The following is a 23,909-nucleotide window of genomic DNA, read 5'->3' as shown; positions in this document are numbered from 1 at the left end:
CCCGACGGCGGAATCCCGACAGGGTTAACATGCCGACACTTGTTGGTCGGAGTGCTAAGCCTCCCCCTCTCCCTACCCTAATCCTCACCTCCCCCTCCCCGCACCTAAAGCTAAGCCTCCCCCCTTAGTGTGTAAAGGTGGCCATACACGGTGAAATTCAGAAGTTGGTCAGATCAGTTGTACGATTTCCCTTGAACATTCTTCCCTTCAGATACAGGACGATTTGTATTTTAAAATGCAACTATTTCCCATAAGACCATACGATTTGATCAATCACATCACATAATGTTTGTCAGTTCCTACACGATCAGTTGAGATCTCTCTGCAAAACCATCTGATCTGAGATCCAACTAGATAACGGCGGGGACGCTCATCGGGGTCGCAGGAGACTCAAAATACAACTATTTTCATATGATTGGTCTGTCCAACCTGTAGAAACTGCCCAAATCGTGTGATCAATCGTCCAGTGTATGGCCAGCATACCCCTAACCCCTAAACCTAACTATAACTATACTTCCCCCAACCCCGCTGTTTACCTTCGGCATCCCAGCGGTCGTGATGCTGGTGCCGGTAATGTAAGCGTCGGTATCCCAACCGCCAGGATGTGGAACGCATCCCATCTGTAACTGTGGTGTCCCATGATAGGAGCCTTAATATAGAAGGATGCCTGCAGAATAGTGACCTAATTAACACAGCGGAGACAGCCGATTAGGCCAGAACTTTATGCTATCCAGGAGAGAAGGCAGCCATGGCTTGGGGGGGGCAGGGGTGATAGTACTTCTGACAACGCACAGTCAGAGTGTATGTGTCCGACTAGCGGTCGACCGCTCTGACTTGGCGTTTCGAACGCTAGGGGCGGCAGGTTCGTGGCAAGGTAACAAACATCCTTCCCATCTCCCGCACAAGATGCCGCCAGGACCTGGTCCCATGCGTTGGAAAGGTCTGCAGCTGTCTAACAGGGCACATTGCTCCATCCCAGAACAGAGCAGCAGTTGAGTGTCGGGATCAGAACAAGCAGCGTATTTTCCATTCATCTACGAGAATGTCTATGTGCTGTATAATTGTCATTGAAAGAAGCTTATAAAAGTTGGCGAGGCAGCTAATTGTGTGATACGGGGGAGAGCCGCGGGGGGGGGGGGGGAATCCTGCTGGGGGAACAATTTAGTATCAAAGAAACATTTACACATCCTCCGAAGACAAGGAGCTGAACGTGCTGCAACACAGCCAGTACGAGCTGCATTTCCAAAGGCCCCCGGAGGACGTGGGAGTATCATGTGTCAGCTTCGGGTCATACACTTTACACCAGCATGATAGCAGTATAAATGTTTACCAGACACCAGGGACAGTGATGGATCTATGGAGCAATGCACTGAAAGCATACAGACACGGATACCAGATACACCTTATATAAACACATAGTCATATGGAGACTGCAAGGGAAGGGAAGGACCCTATAGTACGACCGTCAGCTCCTTGGACAAATCCTGCCTAATTTATAATAATACCAATACTCAGAATCCTGTAACACTGAGCACATAAATATTATTTATAGTTCATTCTGCACCTTATGACAGCTATTAAATCACTGGTCTGTCATTACCACTGTGAATACTTGACATATAAGACTTAAGGGGAGATGTACCAAGCCTTTGAGAGAGAGATAGTGGAGAAGTTGCGGAAAGCCACCAATCAGCTTCTGTCATTTATCTAGCGCAGTCTATGAAGTAACAGGAGCTGATTGGCAGCTTTGAGAAACTTCTTTGCTTGATTTTACTCCAAGACTTGGTACATCTCCCTCTTACACAGTAATGTATGAGCAGAAGATTTTCACAAGAAACATTCTAGGTCTCGTTATCGTGTAATAATTCTAGACAAGACTGAATGAAGCAATAGTCTGCAGTAACAGGAACCAACGGCAGGGAATTAGGTGGAGGAATAAGGCCATTGTTGTGGTTGCGCTATGAACATCTCTCCCAATGGCTTAGATCAGTGAACCCTCTGGCAACTAGGGGGACAGCCGCCTCCTGCGCAAAGGTGACCAGATATTAACGCGTCCATCAATCCAGAACGTTATGTGGACAGGCACAGCGCGCAGACGTGTCACATATAACGGAACTGTGAGCGAGATACAAAAGGAGGGCGGACAGAGGGAGCCAAACAAACAGTCGTATTCCTGCATCGGTACCGGACTAGCTGTGCGGAAGGGGAAGGGGGGGTGTACCGGAAACACCGTCATATTCCTGTATCGGCACCGGCCTAGCTGTGCAGATGGGTCGGGGGGGGTGAGGGGGTACGGGTGCACCAGAAACACCGTCATATTCCTGTATCGGCACCGGCCTAGCTGTGCAGATGGGTCGGGGGGGTGAGGGGGTACGGGTGCACCAGAAACACCGCCATATTCCTGTATCGGCACCGGCCTAGCTGTGCGGATGGGGAAGGGGGGGTTCGAGTGCACCGGGAAGGATAAACAGAGAAAGCACGCAGAGCGCTGATAACACAAAAGCGACACTTACATTGTAAGAATGAACAATGAGCTGGAGGATATTTTGGGAGCTCTGGTCCAGAATCTCCACCGTGGTGCCGGGAATCAGGGCTGTGAAGTTCTTTATGGAAAGAAAGAGGAAATGCTGTCATACCGGTGTCCCTCGTATTACACCCTACAGCTCAGGATAAATTACCTTGTATAGTAAGTAATGGCTTCTGGTCACCGCGAATATCAGGTGGATGTTGTTCTCAGACAGCTTCTCCCCGAGCAGAGCGAGGGACGGATAATCCTGGACAGAGAGGGTACAGTGCGTCAGACATTAGGCGCCTCTAACCTGGATCCCACCCAAACAAAACTCATCACCAACACCCTAAATGCTAATAACACTGACCACCAACACCCCAAACGCTAATAACACTGACCACCAACACCCCAAATACTAATAACACTGCTCACCACCACCCCAAACGCTAATAACACTGGACCACCAACACCCTAAATGCTAATAACACTGACCACCAACACCCCAAACGCTAATAACACTGACCACCAACACCCCAAATACTAATAACACTGCTCACCACCACCCCAAACGCTAATAACACTGGACCACCAACACCCCAAACGCTAATAACACTGACCACCAACACCCCAAACACTAATAACACTGACCACCAACACCCCAAACACTAATAACACTGACCACCAACACCCCAAACACTAACACTGACCACCAACACCCCAAACAACACCCCAAATGCTAATAACACTGACCACCAACACCCCAAACGCTAATAACACTGTCCACCAACACCCCAAACACTAATAACACTGACCACCAACACCCCAAACGCTAATAACACTGACCACCAACACCCCAAACACTAATAACACTGACCACCAACACCCCAAACACTAACACTGACCACCAACACCCCAAACAACACCCCAAATGCTAATAACACTGGACCACCAACACCCCAAACACTAATAACACTGACCACCAACACCCCAAACACTAATAACACTGACCACCAACACCCCAAACGCTAATAACACTGACCACCAACACCCCAAACGCTAATAACACTGACCACCAACACCCCAAACGCTAATAACACTGACCACCAACACCCCAAACGCTAATAACACTGACCACCAACACCCCAAACGCTAATAACACTGACCACCAACACCCCAAACGCTAATAACACTGACCACCAACACCCCAAACACTAATAACACTGACCACCAACACCCCAAACACTAATAACACTGACCACCAACACCCCAAACACTAATAACACTGACCACCAACACCCCAAACACTAATAACACTGACCACCAACACCCCAAACGCTAATAACACTGACCACCAACACCCCAAATGCTAATAACACTGACCACCAACACCCCAAACGCTAATAACACTGACCACCAACACCCCAAACGCTAATAACACTGACCACCAACACCCCAAACACTAATAACACTGACCACCAACACCCCAAACACTAATAACACTGACCACCAACACCCCAAACACTAATAACACTGACCACCAACACCCCAAACACTAATAACACTGACCACCAACACCCCAAACACTAATAACACTGACCACCAACACCCCAAACACTAATAACACTGACCACCAACACCCCAAACGCTAATAACACTGACCACCAACACCCCAAACGCTAATAACACTGACCACCAACACCCCAAACGCTAATAACACTGACCACCAACACCCCAAACGCTAATAACACTGACCACCAACACCCCAAACGCTAATAACACTGACCACCAACACCCCAAACGCTAATAACACTGACCACCAACACCCCAAACGCTAATAACACTGACCACCAACACCCCAAACGCTAATAACACTGACCACCAACACCCCAAACGCTAATAACACTGACCACCAACACCCCAAACGCTAATAACACTGACCACCAACACCCCAAACGCTAATAACACTGACCACCAACACCCCAAACGCTAATAACACTGACCACCAACACCCCAAACGCTAATAACACTGACCACCAACACCCCAAACGCTAATAACACTGACCACCAACACCCCAAACACTAATAACACTGACCACCAACACCCCAAACACTAATAACACTGACCACCAACACCCCAAACACTAATAACACTGACCACCAACACCCCAAACACTAATAACACTGACCACCAACACCCCAAACACTAATAACACTGACCACCAACACCCCAAACACTAATAACACTGACCACCAACACCCCAAACGCTAATAACACTGACCACCAACACCCCAAACGCTAATAACACTGACCACCAACACCCCAAACGCTAATAACACTGACCACCAACACCCCAAACGCTAATAACACTGACCACCAACACCCCAAACGCTAATAACACTGACCACCAACACCCAAACGCTAATAACACTGACCACCAACACCCCAAACGCTAATAACACTGACCACCAACACCCCAAACACTAATAACACTGACCACCAACACCCCAAACACTAATAACACTGACCACCAACACCCCAAACACTAATAACACTGACCACCAACACCCCAAACACTAACAACACTGACCACCAACACCCCAAACACTAATAACACTGACCACCAACACCCCAAACACTAATAACACTGACCACCAACACCCCAAACACTAATAACACTGACCACCAACACCCCAAACACTAATAACACTGACCACCAACACCCCAAACGCTAATAACACTGACCACCAACACCCCAAACGCTAATAACACTGACCACCAACACCCCAAACGCTAATAACACTGACCACCAACACCCCAAACACTAATAACACTGACCACCAACACCCCAAACACTAATAACACTGACCACCAACACCCCAAACACTAATAACACTGACCACCAACACCCCAAACACTAATAACACTGACCACCAACACCCCAAACACTAATAACACTGACCACCAACACCCCAAATACTAACAACACTGACCACCAACACCCCAAACACTAATAACACTGACCACCAACACCCCAAACACTAATAACACTGACCACCAACACCCCAAACACTAATAACACTGACCACCAACACCCCAAACACTAATAACACTGACCACCAACACCCCAAACGCTAATAACACTGACCACCAACACCCCAAACGCTAATAACACTGACCACCAACACCCCAAACGCTAATAACACTGACCACCAACACCCCAAACGCTAATAACACTGACCACCAACACCCCAAACGCTAATAACACTGACCACCAACACCCCAAACGCTAATAACACTGACCACCAACACCCCAAACGCTAATAACACTGACCACCAACACCCCAAACGCTAATAACACTGACCACCAACACCCCAAACGCTAATAACACTGACCACCAACACCCCAAACGCTAATAACACTGACCACCAACACCCCAAACACTAATAACACTGACCACCAACACCCCAAACACTAATAACACTGACCACCAACACCCCAAACACTAATAACACTGACCACCAACACCCCAAACGCTAATAACACTGACCACCAACACCCCAAACACTAATAACACTGACCACCAACACCCCAAACACTAATAACACTGACCACCAACACCCCAAACACTAATAACACTGACCACCAACACCCCAAACACTAATAACACTGACCACCAACACCCCAAACACTAATAACACTGACCACCAACACCCCAAACACTAATAACACTGACCACCAACACCCCAAACACTAATAACACTGACCACCAACACCCCAAACGCTAATAACACTGACCACCAACACCCCAAACGCTAATAACACTGACCACCAACACCCCAAACGCTAATAACACTGACCACCAACACCCCAAACGCTAATAACACTGACCACCAACACCCCAAACACTAATAACACTGACCACCAACACCCCAAACACTAATAACACTGACCACCAACACCCCAAACACTAATAACACTGACCACCAACACCCCAAACACTAATAACACTGACCACCAACACCCCAAACACTAATAACACTGACCACCAACACCCCAAACACTAATAACACTGACCACCAACACCCCAAACACTAATAACACTGACCACCAACACCCCAAACGCTAATAACACTGACCACCAACACCCCAAACACTAATAACACTGACCACCAACACCCCAAACACTAATAACACTGACCACCAACACCCCAAACACTAATAACACTGACCACCAACACCCCAAACACTAATAACACTGACCACCAACACCCCAAACGCTAATAACACTGACCACCAACACCCCAAACGCTAATAACACTGACCACCAACACCCCAAACGCTAATAACACTGACCACCAACACCCCAAACGCTAATAACACTGACCACCAACACCCCAAACGCTAATAACACTGACCACCAACACCCCAAACACTAATAACACTGACCACCAACACCCCAAACACTAATAACACTGACCACCAACACCCCAAACACTAATAACACTGACCACCAACACCCAAACACTAATAACACTGACCACCAACACCCCAAACACTAATAACACTGACCACCAACACCCCAAACACTAATAACACTGACCACCAACACCCCAAACACTAATAACACTGACCACCAACACCCCAAACACTAATAACACTGACCACCAACACCCCAAACACTAATAACACTGACCACCAACACCCCAAACACTAATAACACTGACCACCAACACCCCAAACGCTAATAACACTGACCACCAACACCCCAAACGCTAATAACACTGACCACCAACACCCCAAACGCTAATAACACTGACCACCAACACCCCAAACGCTAATAACACTGACCACCAACACCCCAAACGCTAATAACACTGACCACCAACACCCCAAACACTAATAACACTGACCACCAACACCCCAAACGCTAATAACACTGACCACCAACACCCCAAACGCTAATAACACTGACCACCAACACCCCAAACGCTAATAACACTGACCACCAACACCCCAAACGCTAATAACACTGACCACCAACACCCCAAACGCTAATAACACTGACCACCAACACCCCAAACACTAATAACACTGACCACCAACACCCCAAACACTAATAACACTGACCACCAACACCCCAAACACTAATAACACTGACCACCAACACCCCAAACACTAATAACACTGACCACCAACACCCCAAACACTAATAACACTGACCACCAACACCCCAAACACTAATAACACTGACCACCAACACCCCAAACGCTAATAACACTGACCACCAACACCCCAAACGCTAATAACACTGACCACCAACACCCCAAACGCTAATAACACTGACCACCAACACCCCAAACACTAATAACACTGACCACCAACACCCCAAACACTAATAACACTGACCACCAACACCCCAAACACTAATAACACTGACCACCAACACCCCAAACACTAACACTGACCACCAACACCCCAAACACTAATAACACTGACCACCAACACCCCAAACACTAACACTGACCACCAACACCCCAAACACTAATAACACTGACCACCAACACCCCAAACGCTAATAACACTGACCACCAACACCCCAAACGCTAATAACACTGACCACCAACACCCCAAACACTAATAACACTGACCACCAACACCCCAAACACTAATAACACTGACCACCAACACCCCAAACACTAATAACACTGACCACCAACACCCCAAATGCTAATAACACTGACCACCAACACCCCAAACACTAATAACACTGACCACCAACACCCCAAACACTAATAACACTGACCACCAACACCCCAAACACTAACACTGACCACCAACACCCCAAACAACACCCCAAATGCTAATAACACTGACCACCAACACCCCAAACACTAATAACACTGACCACCAACACCCCAAACACTAATAACACTGACCACCAACACCCCAAACACTAACACTGACCACCAACACCCCAAACACCCCAAATGCTAATAACACTGACCACCAACACCCCAAACACTAATAACACTGACCACCAACACCCCAAACACTAATAACACTGACCACCAACACCCCAAACACTAATAACACTGACCACCAACACCCCAAACACTAATAACACTGACCACCAACACCCCAAACACTAACACTGACCACCAACACCCCAAACACTAATAACACTGACCACCAACACCCCAAACACTAATAACACTGACCACCAACACCCCAAACACTAATAACACTGACCACCAACACCCCAAACACTAATAACACTGACCACCAACACCCCAAACGCTAATAACACTGACCACCAACACCCCAAACACTAATAACACTGACCACCAACACCCCAAACACTAATAACACTGACCACCAACACCCCAAACACTAATAACACTGACCACCAACACCCCAAACGCTAATAACACTGTCCACCAACACCCCAAACGCTAATAACACTGACCACCAACACCCCAAACGCTAATAACACTGACCACCAACACCCCAAACGCTAATAACACTGACCACCAACACCCCAAACACTAATAACACTGACCACCAACACCCCAAACACTAATAACACTGACCACCAACACCCCAAACACTAATAACACTGACCACCAACACCCCAAACACTAATAACACTGACCACCAACACCCCAAACACTAATAACACTGACCACCAACACCCCAAACACTAATAACACTGACCACCAACACCCCAAACACTAATAACACTGACCACCAACACCCCAAACACTAATAACACTGACCACCAACACCCCAAACACTAATAACACTGACCACCAACACCCCAAATGCTAATAACACTGACCACCAACACCCCAAACACTAATAACACTGACCACCAACACCCCAAACACTAATAACACTGACCACCAACACCCCAAACACTAATAACACTGACCACCAACACCCCAAACACTAACACTGACCACCAACACCCCAAACACTAATAACACTGACCACCAACACCCCAAACACTAATAACACTGACCACCAACACCCCAAATACTAATAACACTGACCACCAACACCCCAAACACTAACAACACTGACCACCAACACCCCAAACACTAATAACACTGTCCACCAACACCCCAAACACTAATAACACTGACCACCAACACCCCAAACACTAATAACACTGCTCACCAACACCCCAAACACTAATAACACTGCTCACCAACACCCCAAACACTAATAACACTGACCACCAACACCCCAAACACTAATAACACTGACCACCAACACCCCAAACGCTAACACTGACCACCAACACCCCAAACACTAATAAAATGCACAAACAAATACAACAAAAATACCCAGATACTCTCAGCGATGTGATAAACACAAGTTACAGGGAAGATGTATTCCAACTACTCAGATATGAACCAGCTTCTTTTATAGCGCGATATAAATCGCCACATATTGCTGTAACCCAGCACCATCCCGGAGCTTCTCTCCGATACTTAATACACTTCTATTAGATTGTGAGCCCTGGGTTACAGAACGTTTATTCCGTGTACACGCGCTATAAGTGACACACGCGCCACGACACAGGGTGGGCTCACCACTAGATGTGCCCCCCCGACACAACCGCTTACTATGCATCATTCTTTATCAGTTCATGGTGAACTATAAATATATTATATTATTATTTATATATAAACCCTTCTCTCCAGTGCAGTCAGGCGGTTAAATCTCTGTACAGATCTCGGCAGATGAAGAGCGATCTGACAGCCCACAGAGGCTTCCTGTATAACCAACACGTGCTCCGAATGTCCCCGCAGAGCGCAGACCCCCCCAGCTTAGCGGGAATGTGGCCTTTGCTCCCACATCTGATGCTAAACAGACAACTCTGACTGCTGTTACTTAAAGTGTATGTACTGCGTGACAAAGACAAAATATCAGATACACTCGGGAGGTGTATATTATTTTATGCCCCACGCCGCACTCTGGCGATCCGATCGCTAATAGCAGCGATTGCACAATGACGACGGAGGGTAATATAGTTGCTCCCAGATACTGGATTAGCACAGGAGTAATTCAGTAACGGAGGTATTGGATAACATGTGTAGGCCGCAGTGATGTTACATATACTAACGTAAGGATTGTTTAAAGTGCACCAAGATCTGTACACAGCGGCAGCAGCCATCTGGTGGGTGGAACCAGTGCCCAGCCTATCAGTTTGCCAGGAATCAGTGACATCGCCGAGGCACTGATGGACTAAGGGCCTGTTTCCGAGGTGGAGGCTGCTGTGTCCGCTCGTGCGTCTGTTGCCGGAATCGCGGCTGCGGTAATACGCCAATGCCAAGCACTGAGACGCCCACTTTCAGCTTCTCTGCGCACCCCCATCGCGTGCACCTCCGACACTTCCGCCAGCCCTCTGGCAGGTACAGTTTTGCCGTCTGAACATGGCCGCTGTGGCTCTGCGTCTGAGAACGCAGCCTCTTTCACCGACAGGCGCACAACTTAATTTCAGGCCACCTCCCAGACACCGCACGGAAACGCCCATCACTTTGCCACCTGACCCCATCGCAACGGCACCTTTGTGCGTCTTCTGTGTGTAGCGTATGCGCCGTAGAGGTTTCCAGGACAGTTCGCGCACGCGCAGTGGCTAATAATCGCTCAACTACTGCAATCAAAATTTCTTGCGACTCAGAATTGGGCCCGTCCCTAATATACAGGAGGTCAGCTCTTATACATGTTCCTTCACAGTGTGTAGGTGATGGGGTACCCTGGGTTAATTTGCCATAATGGGTTCCTCCCCTGAAATGACAACCCAAGGAAGTAGAGGATAATAGCACTCAGCCTTGCAGGGGTACACAGTGCCAGGTATAGATGGACGAAGCACACTTGTGCTGCGGCTGTCGGCTCACATGGCTGACCCCTCCATGTGCAATAGAACTGGCTGCAGTTTCGTCCTTCCCCAACCCCCAAATATGCAGAGAACAGATGGTAATAATAAGCTCTGAAGCCAAATGAGGACAATCTGCAACCTTCCATCTTCACAACAAATAACACTTTCGGGAGAAACCCAAATAATGACCCCCTACAGGGACCCCCTAATAATCTACAGTAATACCCGGAACCGTAGAGCCACGTTTGTGTGATTTATACAGAAAAGGGAGAGCGTGGTCTCCAGTACGATGGAGGCAGAAGGGTCCTTACCAGCTGACCGGCAGCGCTGTACTCATTTTCGGCGTTCAGGTGGCACTGTCCGTCATGAGGCTGCACCAGGCCGGCCAGTTTGCCATCTAGTGCGATATGTGGGACATCGTCAGTAGTAATGACCAGCAGGTGGGACGCCTCCGTTCTCCAGCCAATCTTTTCCTGCAGGAGAAATATCAACAAAGGATCAGAATTATAAGAGATATTTTATGGATTCCAATTGTAGTCTGTCGGGGCCCGGTGATCCAAGGAAGAGAGACACAGTAACGGAGACAGAAATAAGGACCTGCAGGAGATCTCCGGGTCACATGAGCAGGATTAAAACACATCACGCTGGCTGTGACCTGATGGAACGGAACGCGCCCTCAGTAGAGTCTAGCTTTAGCTTTAGGTGAATGTCTTACTGTACAAGACGATATTTCCCATATCTAGGGCCCAGGAACTGAGGAACGGATAGGGGCTGATGCAGGAGAGAGTGTACAAGTGCGCTAAGAAAAACGTTAAGCACCCAATTAGACTCGGTATACTTAAATGGCTGAAAACAGGGGATGGAGCAGGCGCAATAGTTGGTAAGTACAGTAAGGACGTGTTCATAGCAATACGTCCATTGCAGACCACGGCAAAGAGATGCCGGGTGACGGATCACTTGTGGGTGCTCCAATGGGAGTGCAAGCGCCAGCCCTTTCCGATTGTACAATGCGCGTTTTCATCCCTTCCACTGATACTATTATTTTTATTTATTTATTTTACAAAGATAAAAGGCCACGATTAGTGATTTCATTTTGTGTCTGTATATAGATATATTTGGTACTTCATTTTAGTACTGTATGGAGTATGAGTAGGATACTTACTAGTAACATCTTCTGGTGTATAACTGGTTACTATACTACTGTTCTCTCCTGTGTAACATATACTACTGCTCTCTCCTGGTGTAACCCAGGCACATATACTACTGTTCTCTCCTGGTGTAACCCAGGCACATATACTACTGTTCTCTCCTGGTGTAACCCAGGCACATATACTACTGTTCTCTCCTGGTGTAACCCAGGCACATATACTACTGTTCTCTCCTGGTGTAACCCAGGCACATATACTACTGTTCTCTCCTGGTGTAACCCAGGCACATATACTACTGCTCTCTCCTGGTGTAACCCAGGCACATACACTACTGCTCTCTCCTGGTGTAACCCAGGCACATACACTACTGTTCTCTCCTGGTGTAACCCAGGCACATACACTACTGTTCTCTCCTGGTGTAACCCAGGCACATACACTACTGTTCTCTCCTGGTGTAACCCAGGCACATACACTACTGTTCTCTCCTGGTGTAACCCAGGCACATACACTACTGTTCTCTCCTGGTGTAACCCAGGCACATATACTACTGTTCTCTCCTGGTGTAACCCAGGCACATACACTACTGTTCTCTCCTGGTGTAACCCAGGCACATACACTACTGTTCTCTCCTGGTGTAACCCAGGCACATACACTACTGTTCTCTCCTGGTGTAACCCAGGCACATATACTACTGTTCTCTCCTGTGTAACCCAGGCACATACACTACTGTTCTCTCCTGTGTAACCCAGGCACATACACTACTGCTCTCTCCTGGTGAAACCCAGGCACATATACTACTGCTCTCTCCTGGTGTAACCCAGGCACATATACTACTGTTCTCTCCTGGTGTAACCCAGGCACATATACTACTGTTCTCTCCTGGTGTAACCCAGGCACATATACTACTGTTCTCTCCTGGTGTAACCCAGGCACATATACTACTGTTCTCTCCTGGTGTAACCCAGGCACATATACTACTGTTCTCTCCTGGTGTAACCCAGGCACATACACTACTGTCCTCTCCTGGTGTAACCCAGGCACATATACTACTGCTCTCTCCTGGTGTAACCCAGGCACATACACTACTGTTCTCTCCTGGTGTAACCCAGGCACATATACTACTGCTCTCTCCTGGTGTAACCCAGGCACATATACTACTGTTCTCTCCTGGTGTAACCCAGGCACATATACTACTGTTCTCTCCTGGTGTAACCCAGGCACATATACTACTGTTCTCTCCTGGTGTAACCCAGGCACATACACTACTGTTCTCTCCTGGTGTAACCCAGGCACATACACTACTGTTCTCTCCTGGTGTAACCCAGGCACATATGCTACTGTTCTCTCCTGGTGTAACCCAGGCACATATACTACTGTCCTCTCCTGGTGTAACCCAGGCACATATACTACTGCTCTCTCCTGGTGTAACCCAGGCACATATACTACTGTTCTCTCCTGGTGTAACCCAGGCACATACACTACTGCTCTCTCCTGGTGTAACCCAGGCACATATACTACTGTTCTCTCCTGGTGTAACCCAGGCGCATATACTACTGTTCTCTCCTGGTGTAACCCAGGCACATACACTACTGTTCTCTCCTGGTGTAACCCAGGCACATATGCTACTGTTCTCTCCTGGTGTAACCCAGGCACATATACTACTGTCCTCTCCTGGTGTAACCCAGGCACATATACTACTGTTCTCTCCTGGTGTAACCCAGGCACATACACTACTGCTCTCTCCTGGTGTAACCCAGGCACATACACTACTGTTCTCTCCTGTGTAACCCAGGCACATATACTACTGTTCTCTCCTGGTGTAACCCAGGCGCATATACTACTGTTCTCTCCTGGTGTAACCCAGGCGCATATACTACTGTTCTCTCCTGGTGACACAGGTTGCATAACCAGGCAGATGTACAATAACCAGACTGCACATTCGGCTAGATCCAGGAAGGGGGAGGAGAGCAGTTCCCTAATCAGTAGCACCACAGTGTTAACAAGTTTACATTTCCCTCCATGTCCCCCAGGACCTCACATCTGTCCCAACAACTAATTCTATTTACTCCATCCAAATCTCTGGGAAGCTCCCGGTCTCAAGGATCCTGTAATGGTCTCCGGAAACTTTGCCATTATTCATTGGGTGCAAATACTTCCAGCTCCCGTCTCGCCCCATAACTGCCCTATGACCCCTGACAATTCACCCGCTATAGCACTATATACACAGGAGAGTTACCACGCTCAGACCTCATACATTACACATCAGTTTTTCTTACTACTAATGATCAGCCGTTACCTCAACGGACTTCAGAGACAGACCACCCCCAGATATCAGGGTACAGTCACCTCTCATATCACTGCAGTTACATATCTGTATACACAGGAGGAGACAGACCACCCCCAGATATCAGGGTACAGTCACCTCTCATATCACTGCAGTTACATATCTGTATACACAGGGGGAGACAGACCACCCCCAGATATCAGGGTACAGTCACCTCTCATATCACTGCAGTTACATATCTGTATACACAGGAGACAGACCACCCCCAGATATCGGGATACAGTCACCTCTCATATCACTGCAGTTACATATCTGTATACACAGGAGACAGACCACCCCCAGATATCAGGGTACAGTCACCTCTCATATCACTGCAGTTACACATCTGTATACACAGGAGGAGACAGACCTCCCCAGATATCGGGATACAGTCACCTCTCATATCACTGCAGTTACATATCTGTATACACAGGAGGCAGACCACCCCCCAGATATCAGGCTACAGTCACCTCTCATATCACTGCAGTTACATATCTGTATACACAGGAGACAGACCACCCCCAGATATCAGGGTACAGTCACCTCTCATATCACTGTAGTTATATATCTGTATACACAGAAGGATATAGACCACCCCCAGATATCAGGGTACAGTCACCTCTCATATCACTGCAGTTACATATCTGTATACACAGGAGGAGACAGACCACCCCCAGATATCAGGGTACAGTCACCTCTCATATCACTGCAGTTACATATCTGTATACACAGGAGACAGACCACCCCAAGATATCAGGGTACAGTCACCTCTCATATCACTGCAGTTACATATCTGTATACACAGGAGGAGACAGACCTCCCCCAGATATCGGGGTATAGTCACCTCTCATATCACTGCAGTTACATATCTGTATACACAGGAGGAGACAGACCTCCCCCAGATATCGGGGTACAGTCACCTCTCATATCACTGCAGTTAAATTTCAGTATACACAACAAGATTATAATTTTGGGGTACAGTCTGGAGAAGACACAAATGAATATGATGACTGATTTAATTACAGCCATGCACACAATCTGTCAGGAACCGACACGTGGGCAGCAGATTTCATTACTGGCGGAGGAGTCACATCTGTGCTAATAAACGTATGCCTGGAACCTGGCGTCTCTATCTGAATGCATGCACAGAAGTAGTGCCAACACACAGCACAGATCAGCCCCAGCAGCGACAAGTTGGAACAGGTTGAAGTTTAATTAACGAATAGTCACAACTAGAGATCCAGCGTGATTCACTATTCTACAGGCGAGTCTGTACCGACATGTCCACTAACACTCCCGGCAGCCCCCAGCCTGACAGACGGACGCACGCACGCGCTCCAATCATTACAAGGTCACCATATTATGTAACTATAATAACCATTGGGTTCTTGTTGAACTATTGCCGTTATAATACTGCTGAATGCATAATTCCCCATCTATGTATTTGCCTGGAGTGATGGACTCAAAGATCAGCCCCATCCACGTCTTCATGTATCTGAGCAATTAGTCATACAGCCCGGAGAATACTAACGAGAGACATAACCAGTCTGACAATAAAGGGCTATTCCCTCACTTGCCAGGGTACAAAAAATTAAGATTAAAAATGAATCTGTCTATAACACAACGCTTTCAGTACTGTGGCGGATGTAGACAATGGCGTTCTAGGCTTAGATAGGCAGATACTATCCCCGATACTTCATAACGTCTATCAATGTATAATGCCAGAACTCTGGGATCAGAGTTCTCCATCCTACAAACCATTATGATGGCACCACCAATTGTCTATCAATTTAGGTTTGTAAATGCGAGGTTCACCATAAAGTATATAACGGTTGCCAAGCAACCCTGATGTCTCGGTTTTAAAAAATACTCGCTATTTATTTTAAAACTTGGTTATTTCATGACACATTAGGCTCAATCCAATTATTTGTGAAGGGTGCAATGTGCCATTGCCACGGCGTTATACCGCTGGCAAAGGCAGCGCATCTCGTACCCCTCGTGGCTCACTCCGAGCACGAATTCACATAATTCTGCTGTGAGCCCTAGGGGCTGCGGGCATTTTTATGCGAATTCGGGCTGCCATAAAGTGCGGCCATTGCCGCGATGATCTCGCAGGCTATTTGGATTGACGCCAGTGTGTGTGTGTATATATGCACATGTATACAGTGCCTTGCAAAAGTATTCAGCCCCCCCCTCTTTGCATTTTTCATGTTTTGTTGCCTCACAACCTGGAATTAACATGGATTGTGTGAAGGTGTGCGTCATTTCATTCACAGAAAGTGCCTACAACTGTGACGTTGTGTTTTTTTCTATTGTGAATCAAACAACATTTACGACAAGATAACAGAAAACTTCAGCGTGCATAACTATTCACCCCCCTAAAGTCACCTTTTGGCGGCAATTACAGCTGCAAGTCGCTTTGGATAAGTGTCTATGAGCTTGCCACATCTTGCCCCTGGGATTTTTGCCCATTCCTCAAGGCAAAACTGCTCCAGCTCCTTCATGTTGGATGGTCTCCGCTTGAGAACAGCAATCTTCAAGTCTGACCACAGATTCTCAATTGGATTGAGATCTGGGCTTTGACTAGGCCAGTGGTTCCCAAACTGTGCACCGCGGCACCCTGGGGTGACTCTGGACACTTGCAGGGGTGCCTCAGGTTGATGGTCCAGCACCAAGTCAAATTCTTTATGGTCAATGTAATGTAAATATATGCAAACAGAAGCACAAACCTGTCCACCACTATATAACCAAACCTAAGGATGACAGGTCAGCACAATTTACTACTTCACTAAAAAAAATTCTGAATCTCTCAATAACAAACTTTTGGCTTAGGGGTGCGTGAAAACATTGCTGATACACTAGGGCGCCGTGGTTCAAAAAAGTTTGGGAACCACTGGACTAGGCCATTCCAACACATTGAAATGTTTCCCCTTAAACCATTCGAGTGCCACCATGTTTCACTGTGGGGATGGTGTTCTTGGGGTGATGGGATGTGCTGGGTTTGCGACAGACATAGCGTTTTCCTTGGTGGCCGAAAAGTAAAATTTTAGTCTCATCTGACCAGAGAACCTTCCTGCATACATTTGGGGAGTCGCCCACATGCCTTTTGGCAAACTCAAATCGTGTCTTCTTTTTATCACTAATGGCTTTTTTCTGGCCACTCTTCCATAAAGCCCAGCTCTATGGAGTGTACGGCTTATTGTGGTCACAGGCACAGATACACCAGTCTCTGCTGTGGAACTCTGCAGCTCCTTCAGGGTTACCTTTGGTCTCTGTGCTGCCTCTCTGATTAATGCCCTCCTTGCCCGGTATATGAGCTTTGGTGGGCGGCCCTCTCTTGGCAGGTTTGTTGTGGTACCATGTTCTTTCCATTTGATGATGATGGCTTTGATGGTGCTCCGGGGGATCATCAAAGATTTGAATATTTTTTATTTATTTTTTTATAACCCAACCCAGAATTGTACTTCTCAACAACTTTGTCCCTGACGTGTTTGGAGAGCTCCTTGGTCTTCATGGTGTGATGCCTCTTGCTTAGTGGTGTTGCAGCCTCTGGGGCCTTTCAGATCATGTGACACTTAGATGTCACACAGGTGGACTTCATTTCACTAATTATGTGACTTCTGAAGGTAATTGGTTGCACCAGAACTTTTGGGGGGCTTCATAGCAAAGGGGGTGATTACATATGCACATGCCAATTTTCATAATTTTATTTATAAAGATTCTTTTTTTTATATATATATATATATATATATATATATATATATATATATATATATATATATAAAAATTATATATATATAAGTATATATTTATTTATTTTTTTTCTCATGTCACTTCACCAAATTACACTATTTTGTGCAGATCCATCACATAAAATTCAGAAATAAAAAAAAAAAAATAAAAAAATTACAGGTTGGAATGTAACAAAAAAGGTTAAAAGCCAAGTGGGGTGAATACTTTTGCAAGGCACTGTACCTACACACATAATATATTACATGTACACTGAACATTCATACACACAGTACACAGGTTTATATACAAATGCTTATATTCTGTGGTCATTGCTGCAGGACGACCCCAGACGCGCGTGTTGTGAAATCCGGCTTTCTAGCGCCTGGGAAGCGGTTCTGTGGCCACTATTAGATTGCAGAAGCGAAACTACCTAATCAGCAGAGCTTAATATTCTGCCACAATTACTGGGGAACACAGGCTAAAGGGTAAGCGACAGAGAAAACCGGCTCTGCAACTCATTTTCTGCTTTATAATTATCTAAAAAAAATAAAAAATACAAATAATGTGACTTTATAAATTTACATCGGTCATTAGACAGTCAGCAAAGTAATGCTGGGTACACACTATGCGATATAGCATTCGTACAGCCCACAAACAATATATCAGTGTGTCGGCTCGTGTGTACACACAATATATCTGAACGAAACGTATATTGTATCGGTCGTGCAGCACGGCAAATGCAATATAGCTGAAATATAAAACATGTGCATATGCCTGTGTGTATGGGCGACCTACTGACTCACCCTTACACTGGCCGTAGGAACCGCCGACACGGACATCACAACTAGGCAGGCAAATATAAATGTCCGCCCAGATTCTGGCCAGAGATATTGAGCTGCCAATTGGTAAGCATGTATGCTGACCGATTCGGTCGCTAGGTGTGCGGGGATGGTCAGCCGGCCGCTGGGTCGCTTAAGTGCGTACCCGGCGTAACAGTCTAATTCCTAAGTTGCGGTCAGCGCACTCACCTTGCACACAGCCGCCTGTAATATGGCATCAAAGGCTCCCTCTGGGGCGTCCCTGTTCCGCGACACCTGCTGATTCTGTACCTCAGCATTAAAGTTACCGACTTTATCCGTCAGGGAGAGCACATGGCGAAACCCAAAGGACGGGATGCAACTTGGGAATGGTTTGTATCTGGAAGCAAAAAAATAAAAATCACAACAAAATGTTCTAAACCTTATAAAAACACCTAGCGTTCCCGCTAGGCTGTTTTAGCGGGGTCCCGCGCCCTGCCAGATTTCTAAATGGCAGAATGCGCCCTGCCGCTCTTGGGGGCGCTCTGCTTACAGCCTGCGGGTGCCGTCCCCACCTGCGGGCCACAGTGTCCCGCGGTGCAGTGGTCACCGCCGGTGAATCTATTCACTGACACCGCAGCGCTTGGGGGAAGACCTGCATGTCTGTAAGTTCCGGGTACGCACCCAAGAGTGTCTGCTTTTTGGGCATCACTATCCGTGCCAAGAGCTGCACAGAATCATGGAACAATTCTATAACATTCTATACAGACACAGGACACTACAACCCCAACATGTCCATAATACACATCTATTACACTGTATACAGACATAGGACACTACACCCCCAACATGTCCCGACCACTGTACATGACTATAATACACATCTATTACACTGTATACAGACATAGGACACTACACCCCCAACATGTCCCGACCACTGTACATGATCATAAAACACATCTATTACACTGTATACAGACATAGGACACTACACCCCCAACATGACCTGACCACTGTACATGACTATAATACACATCTATTACACTGTATACAGAGATAGGACACTACACCCCCAACATGTCCTGACCACTGTACATGACTATAATACACATCTATTACACTGTATACAGACATAGGACACTACACCCCCAACATACATAGGACACTACACCCCCAACATGTCCTGACCCCTGTACATGACCATAATACACATCTATTACACTGTATACAGACATAGGACACTACACCCCCAACATGTCCTGACCGCTGTACATGATCATAATACACATCTATTACACTGTATACAGACATAGGACACTACACCCCCAACATGTCCCGACCACTGTACATGATCATAATACACATCTATTACACTGTATACAGACATAGGACACTACACCCCCAACATGACCTGACCACTGTACATGACTATAATACACATCTATTACACTGTATACAGACATAGGACACTACACCCCCAACATACATAGGACACTACACCCCCAACATGTCCTGACCCCTGTACATGACCATAATACACATCTATAACACTGTATACAGACATAGGACACTACACCCCCAACATGACCTGACCACTGTACATGACTATAATACACATCTATTACACTGTATACAGACATAGGACACTACACCCCCAACATGTCCTGACCGCTGTACATGATCATAATACACATCTATTACACTGTATACAGACATAGGACACTACACCCCCAACATGTCCTGACCGCTGTACATGATCATAATACACATCTATTACACTACACCCCCAACATGACCTGACCACTGTACATGATCATAATACACATCTATTACACCATATACAGACATAGGACACTACACCCCCAACATGACCTGACCACTGTACATGACCATAATACACATCTATTACACCATATACAGACATAGGACACTACACCCCAACATGACCTGACCACTGTACATGATCATAATACACATCTATTCCACTGTATACAGACATAGGACACTACACCCCCAACATACATAGGACACTACACCCCCAACATGTCCTGACCCCTGTACATGACCATAATACACATCTATTCCACTGTATACAGACATAGGACACTACACCCCCAACATGTCCCGACCACTGTACATGATCATAATACACATCTATTACACTGTATACAGACATAGGACACTACACCCCCAACATGACCTGACCACTGTACATGACTATAATACACATCTATTACACTGTATACAGACATAGGACACTACACCCCCAACATACATAGGACACTACACCCCCAACATGTCCTGACCCCTGTACATGACCATAATACACATCTATAACACTGTATACAGACATAGGACACTACACCCCCAACATGACCTGACCACTGTACATGACTATAATACACATCTATTACACTGTATACAGACATAGGACACTACACCCCCAACATGTCCTGACCGCTGTACATGACCATAATACACATCTATTCCACTGTATACAGACATAGGACACTACACCCCCAACATGTCCTGACCGCTGTACATGATCATAATACACATCTATTACACTACACCCCCAACATGACCTGACCACTGTACATGATCATAATACACATCTATTACACCATATACAGACATAGGACACTACACCCCCAACATGACCTGACCACTGTACATGACCATAATACACATCTATTACACCATATACAGACATAGGACACTACACCCCCAACATGACCTGACCACTGTACATGATCATAATACACATCTATTCCACTGTATACAGACATAGGACACTACACCCCCAACATACATAGGACACTACACCCCCAACATGTCCTGACCCCTGTACATGACCATAATACACATCTATTCCACTGTATACAGACATAGGACACTACACCCCCAACATGACCTGACCACTGTACATGATCATAATACACATCTATTACACTGTATACAGACATAGGACACTACACCCCCAACATGTCCCGACCACTGTACATGATCATAATACACATCTATTACACTGTATACAGACATAGGACACTACACCCCCAACATGACCTGACCACTGTACATGACTATAATACACATCTATTACACTGTATACAGACATAGGACACTACACCCCCAACATGTCCTGACCCCTGTACATGACCATAATACACATCTATAACACTGTATACAGACATAGGACACTACACCCCCAACATGACCTGACCACTGTACATGATAATAATACACATCTATTACACTGTATACAGACATAGGACACTACACCCCCAACATGTCCTCATCACTGTACATGATCATAATACACATCTATTACACTGTATACAGACATAGGACACTACACCCCCAACATGTCCTGTACATGATCATAATACATATTTATTACACTGTATACAGACATAGGACACTACACCCCCAACATGACCTGTACATGACCATAATACACATCTATTACACTGTATACAGACATAGGACACTACACCCCCAACATGTCCTGACCACTGTACATGATCATAATACACATCTATTACACTGTATACAGACATAGGACACTACACCCCCAACATGTCCTGACCACTGTACATGACCATAATACACATCTATTACACTGTATACAGACATAGGACACTACACCCCCAACATGTCCTGATCACTGTACATGATCATAATACACATCTATTACACTGTATACAGACATAGGACACTACACCCCCAACATGACCTAACCGCTGTACATGACCATAATACACATCTATTACACTGTATACAGACATAGGACACTACACCCCCAACATGTCCTGACCACTGTACATGACCATAATACACATCTATTACACCGTATACAGACATAGGACACTACACCCCCAACATGACCTTACCACTGTACATGATCATAATACACATCTATTACACCGTATACAGACATAGGACACTACACCCCCAACATGTCCTGACCACTGTACATGATCATAATACACATCTATGACACCGTATACAGACATAGGACACTACACCCCCAACATATCCTGACCACTGTACATGATCATAATACACATCTATGACACTGTATACAGACATAGGACACTACACCCCCAACATGACCTGACCACTGTACATGATCATAATACACATCTATTACACTGTATACAGACATAGGACACTACACCCCCAACATGACCTAACCGACCTGGGGGTCGCCATGGTGGTGGTGTTGGGGTCCTTCTATCCCCTGGTTACTCATACCAACCCATTCCCTCTGAACCATCCCTCACATTCTCTTCATTTGAAGTCCATGCTATACGCCTCTTCCACCCAGTACACCTCCAAGTAGCTGTCATTTACCGTCCCCCTGGCCCTCCCTCCGAGTTCCTTGACAACTTTGCTTCCTGGCTCCCTCACTTTCTCTCCTCAGACCTTCCCTCCATTATCCTAGGTGACTTCAATATTCCAATTGATATCCCCACAGAATCCTCTGCCTCCAAACTCCTCTCCCTCAC

General features: G+C 46.3%; 1 protein-coding gene across 1 annotated transcript in view; it reads right to left on the bottom strand.

The window, feature by feature from the left end:
- ITGB5 (integrin subunit beta 5) overlaps nucleotides 1–23,909 on the bottom strand; it is a 171,266-nt gene that overhangs the window by 108,734 nt on the left and 38,623 nt on the right. The window contains exons 5-8 of the mRNA XM_088457747.1: nucleotides 19,630–19,798; nucleotides 11,710–11,871; nucleotides 2,679–2,774; nucleotides 2,514–2,603 (exon numbers count right to left, since the gene is read on the bottom strand). Of these exons, the coding sequence (XP_088313873.1) occupies nucleotides 2,514–2,603; nucleotides 2,679–2,774; nucleotides 11,710–11,871; nucleotides 19,630–19,798 (517 nt within the window). The remainder of the gene's footprint in view (nucleotides 1–2,513; nucleotides 2,604–2,678; nucleotides 2,775–11,709; nucleotides 11,872–19,629; nucleotides 19,799–23,909) is intronic.

This window comes from Taudactylus pleione, unplaced genomic scaffold (genome assembly GCF_031769625.1).
Source record: "Taudactylus pleione unplaced genomic scaffold, aTauple2 ptg000781l, whole genome shotgun sequence".
In the NCBI taxonomy this organism is placed as follows: Eukaryota; Metazoa; Chordata; class Amphibia; order Anura; family Myobatrachidae; genus Taudactylus; species Taudactylus pleione.
The sequence above is the reverse complement of the archived record's forward strand: the minus strand, read 5'-3'. Positions and strand labels throughout refer to the sequence as shown.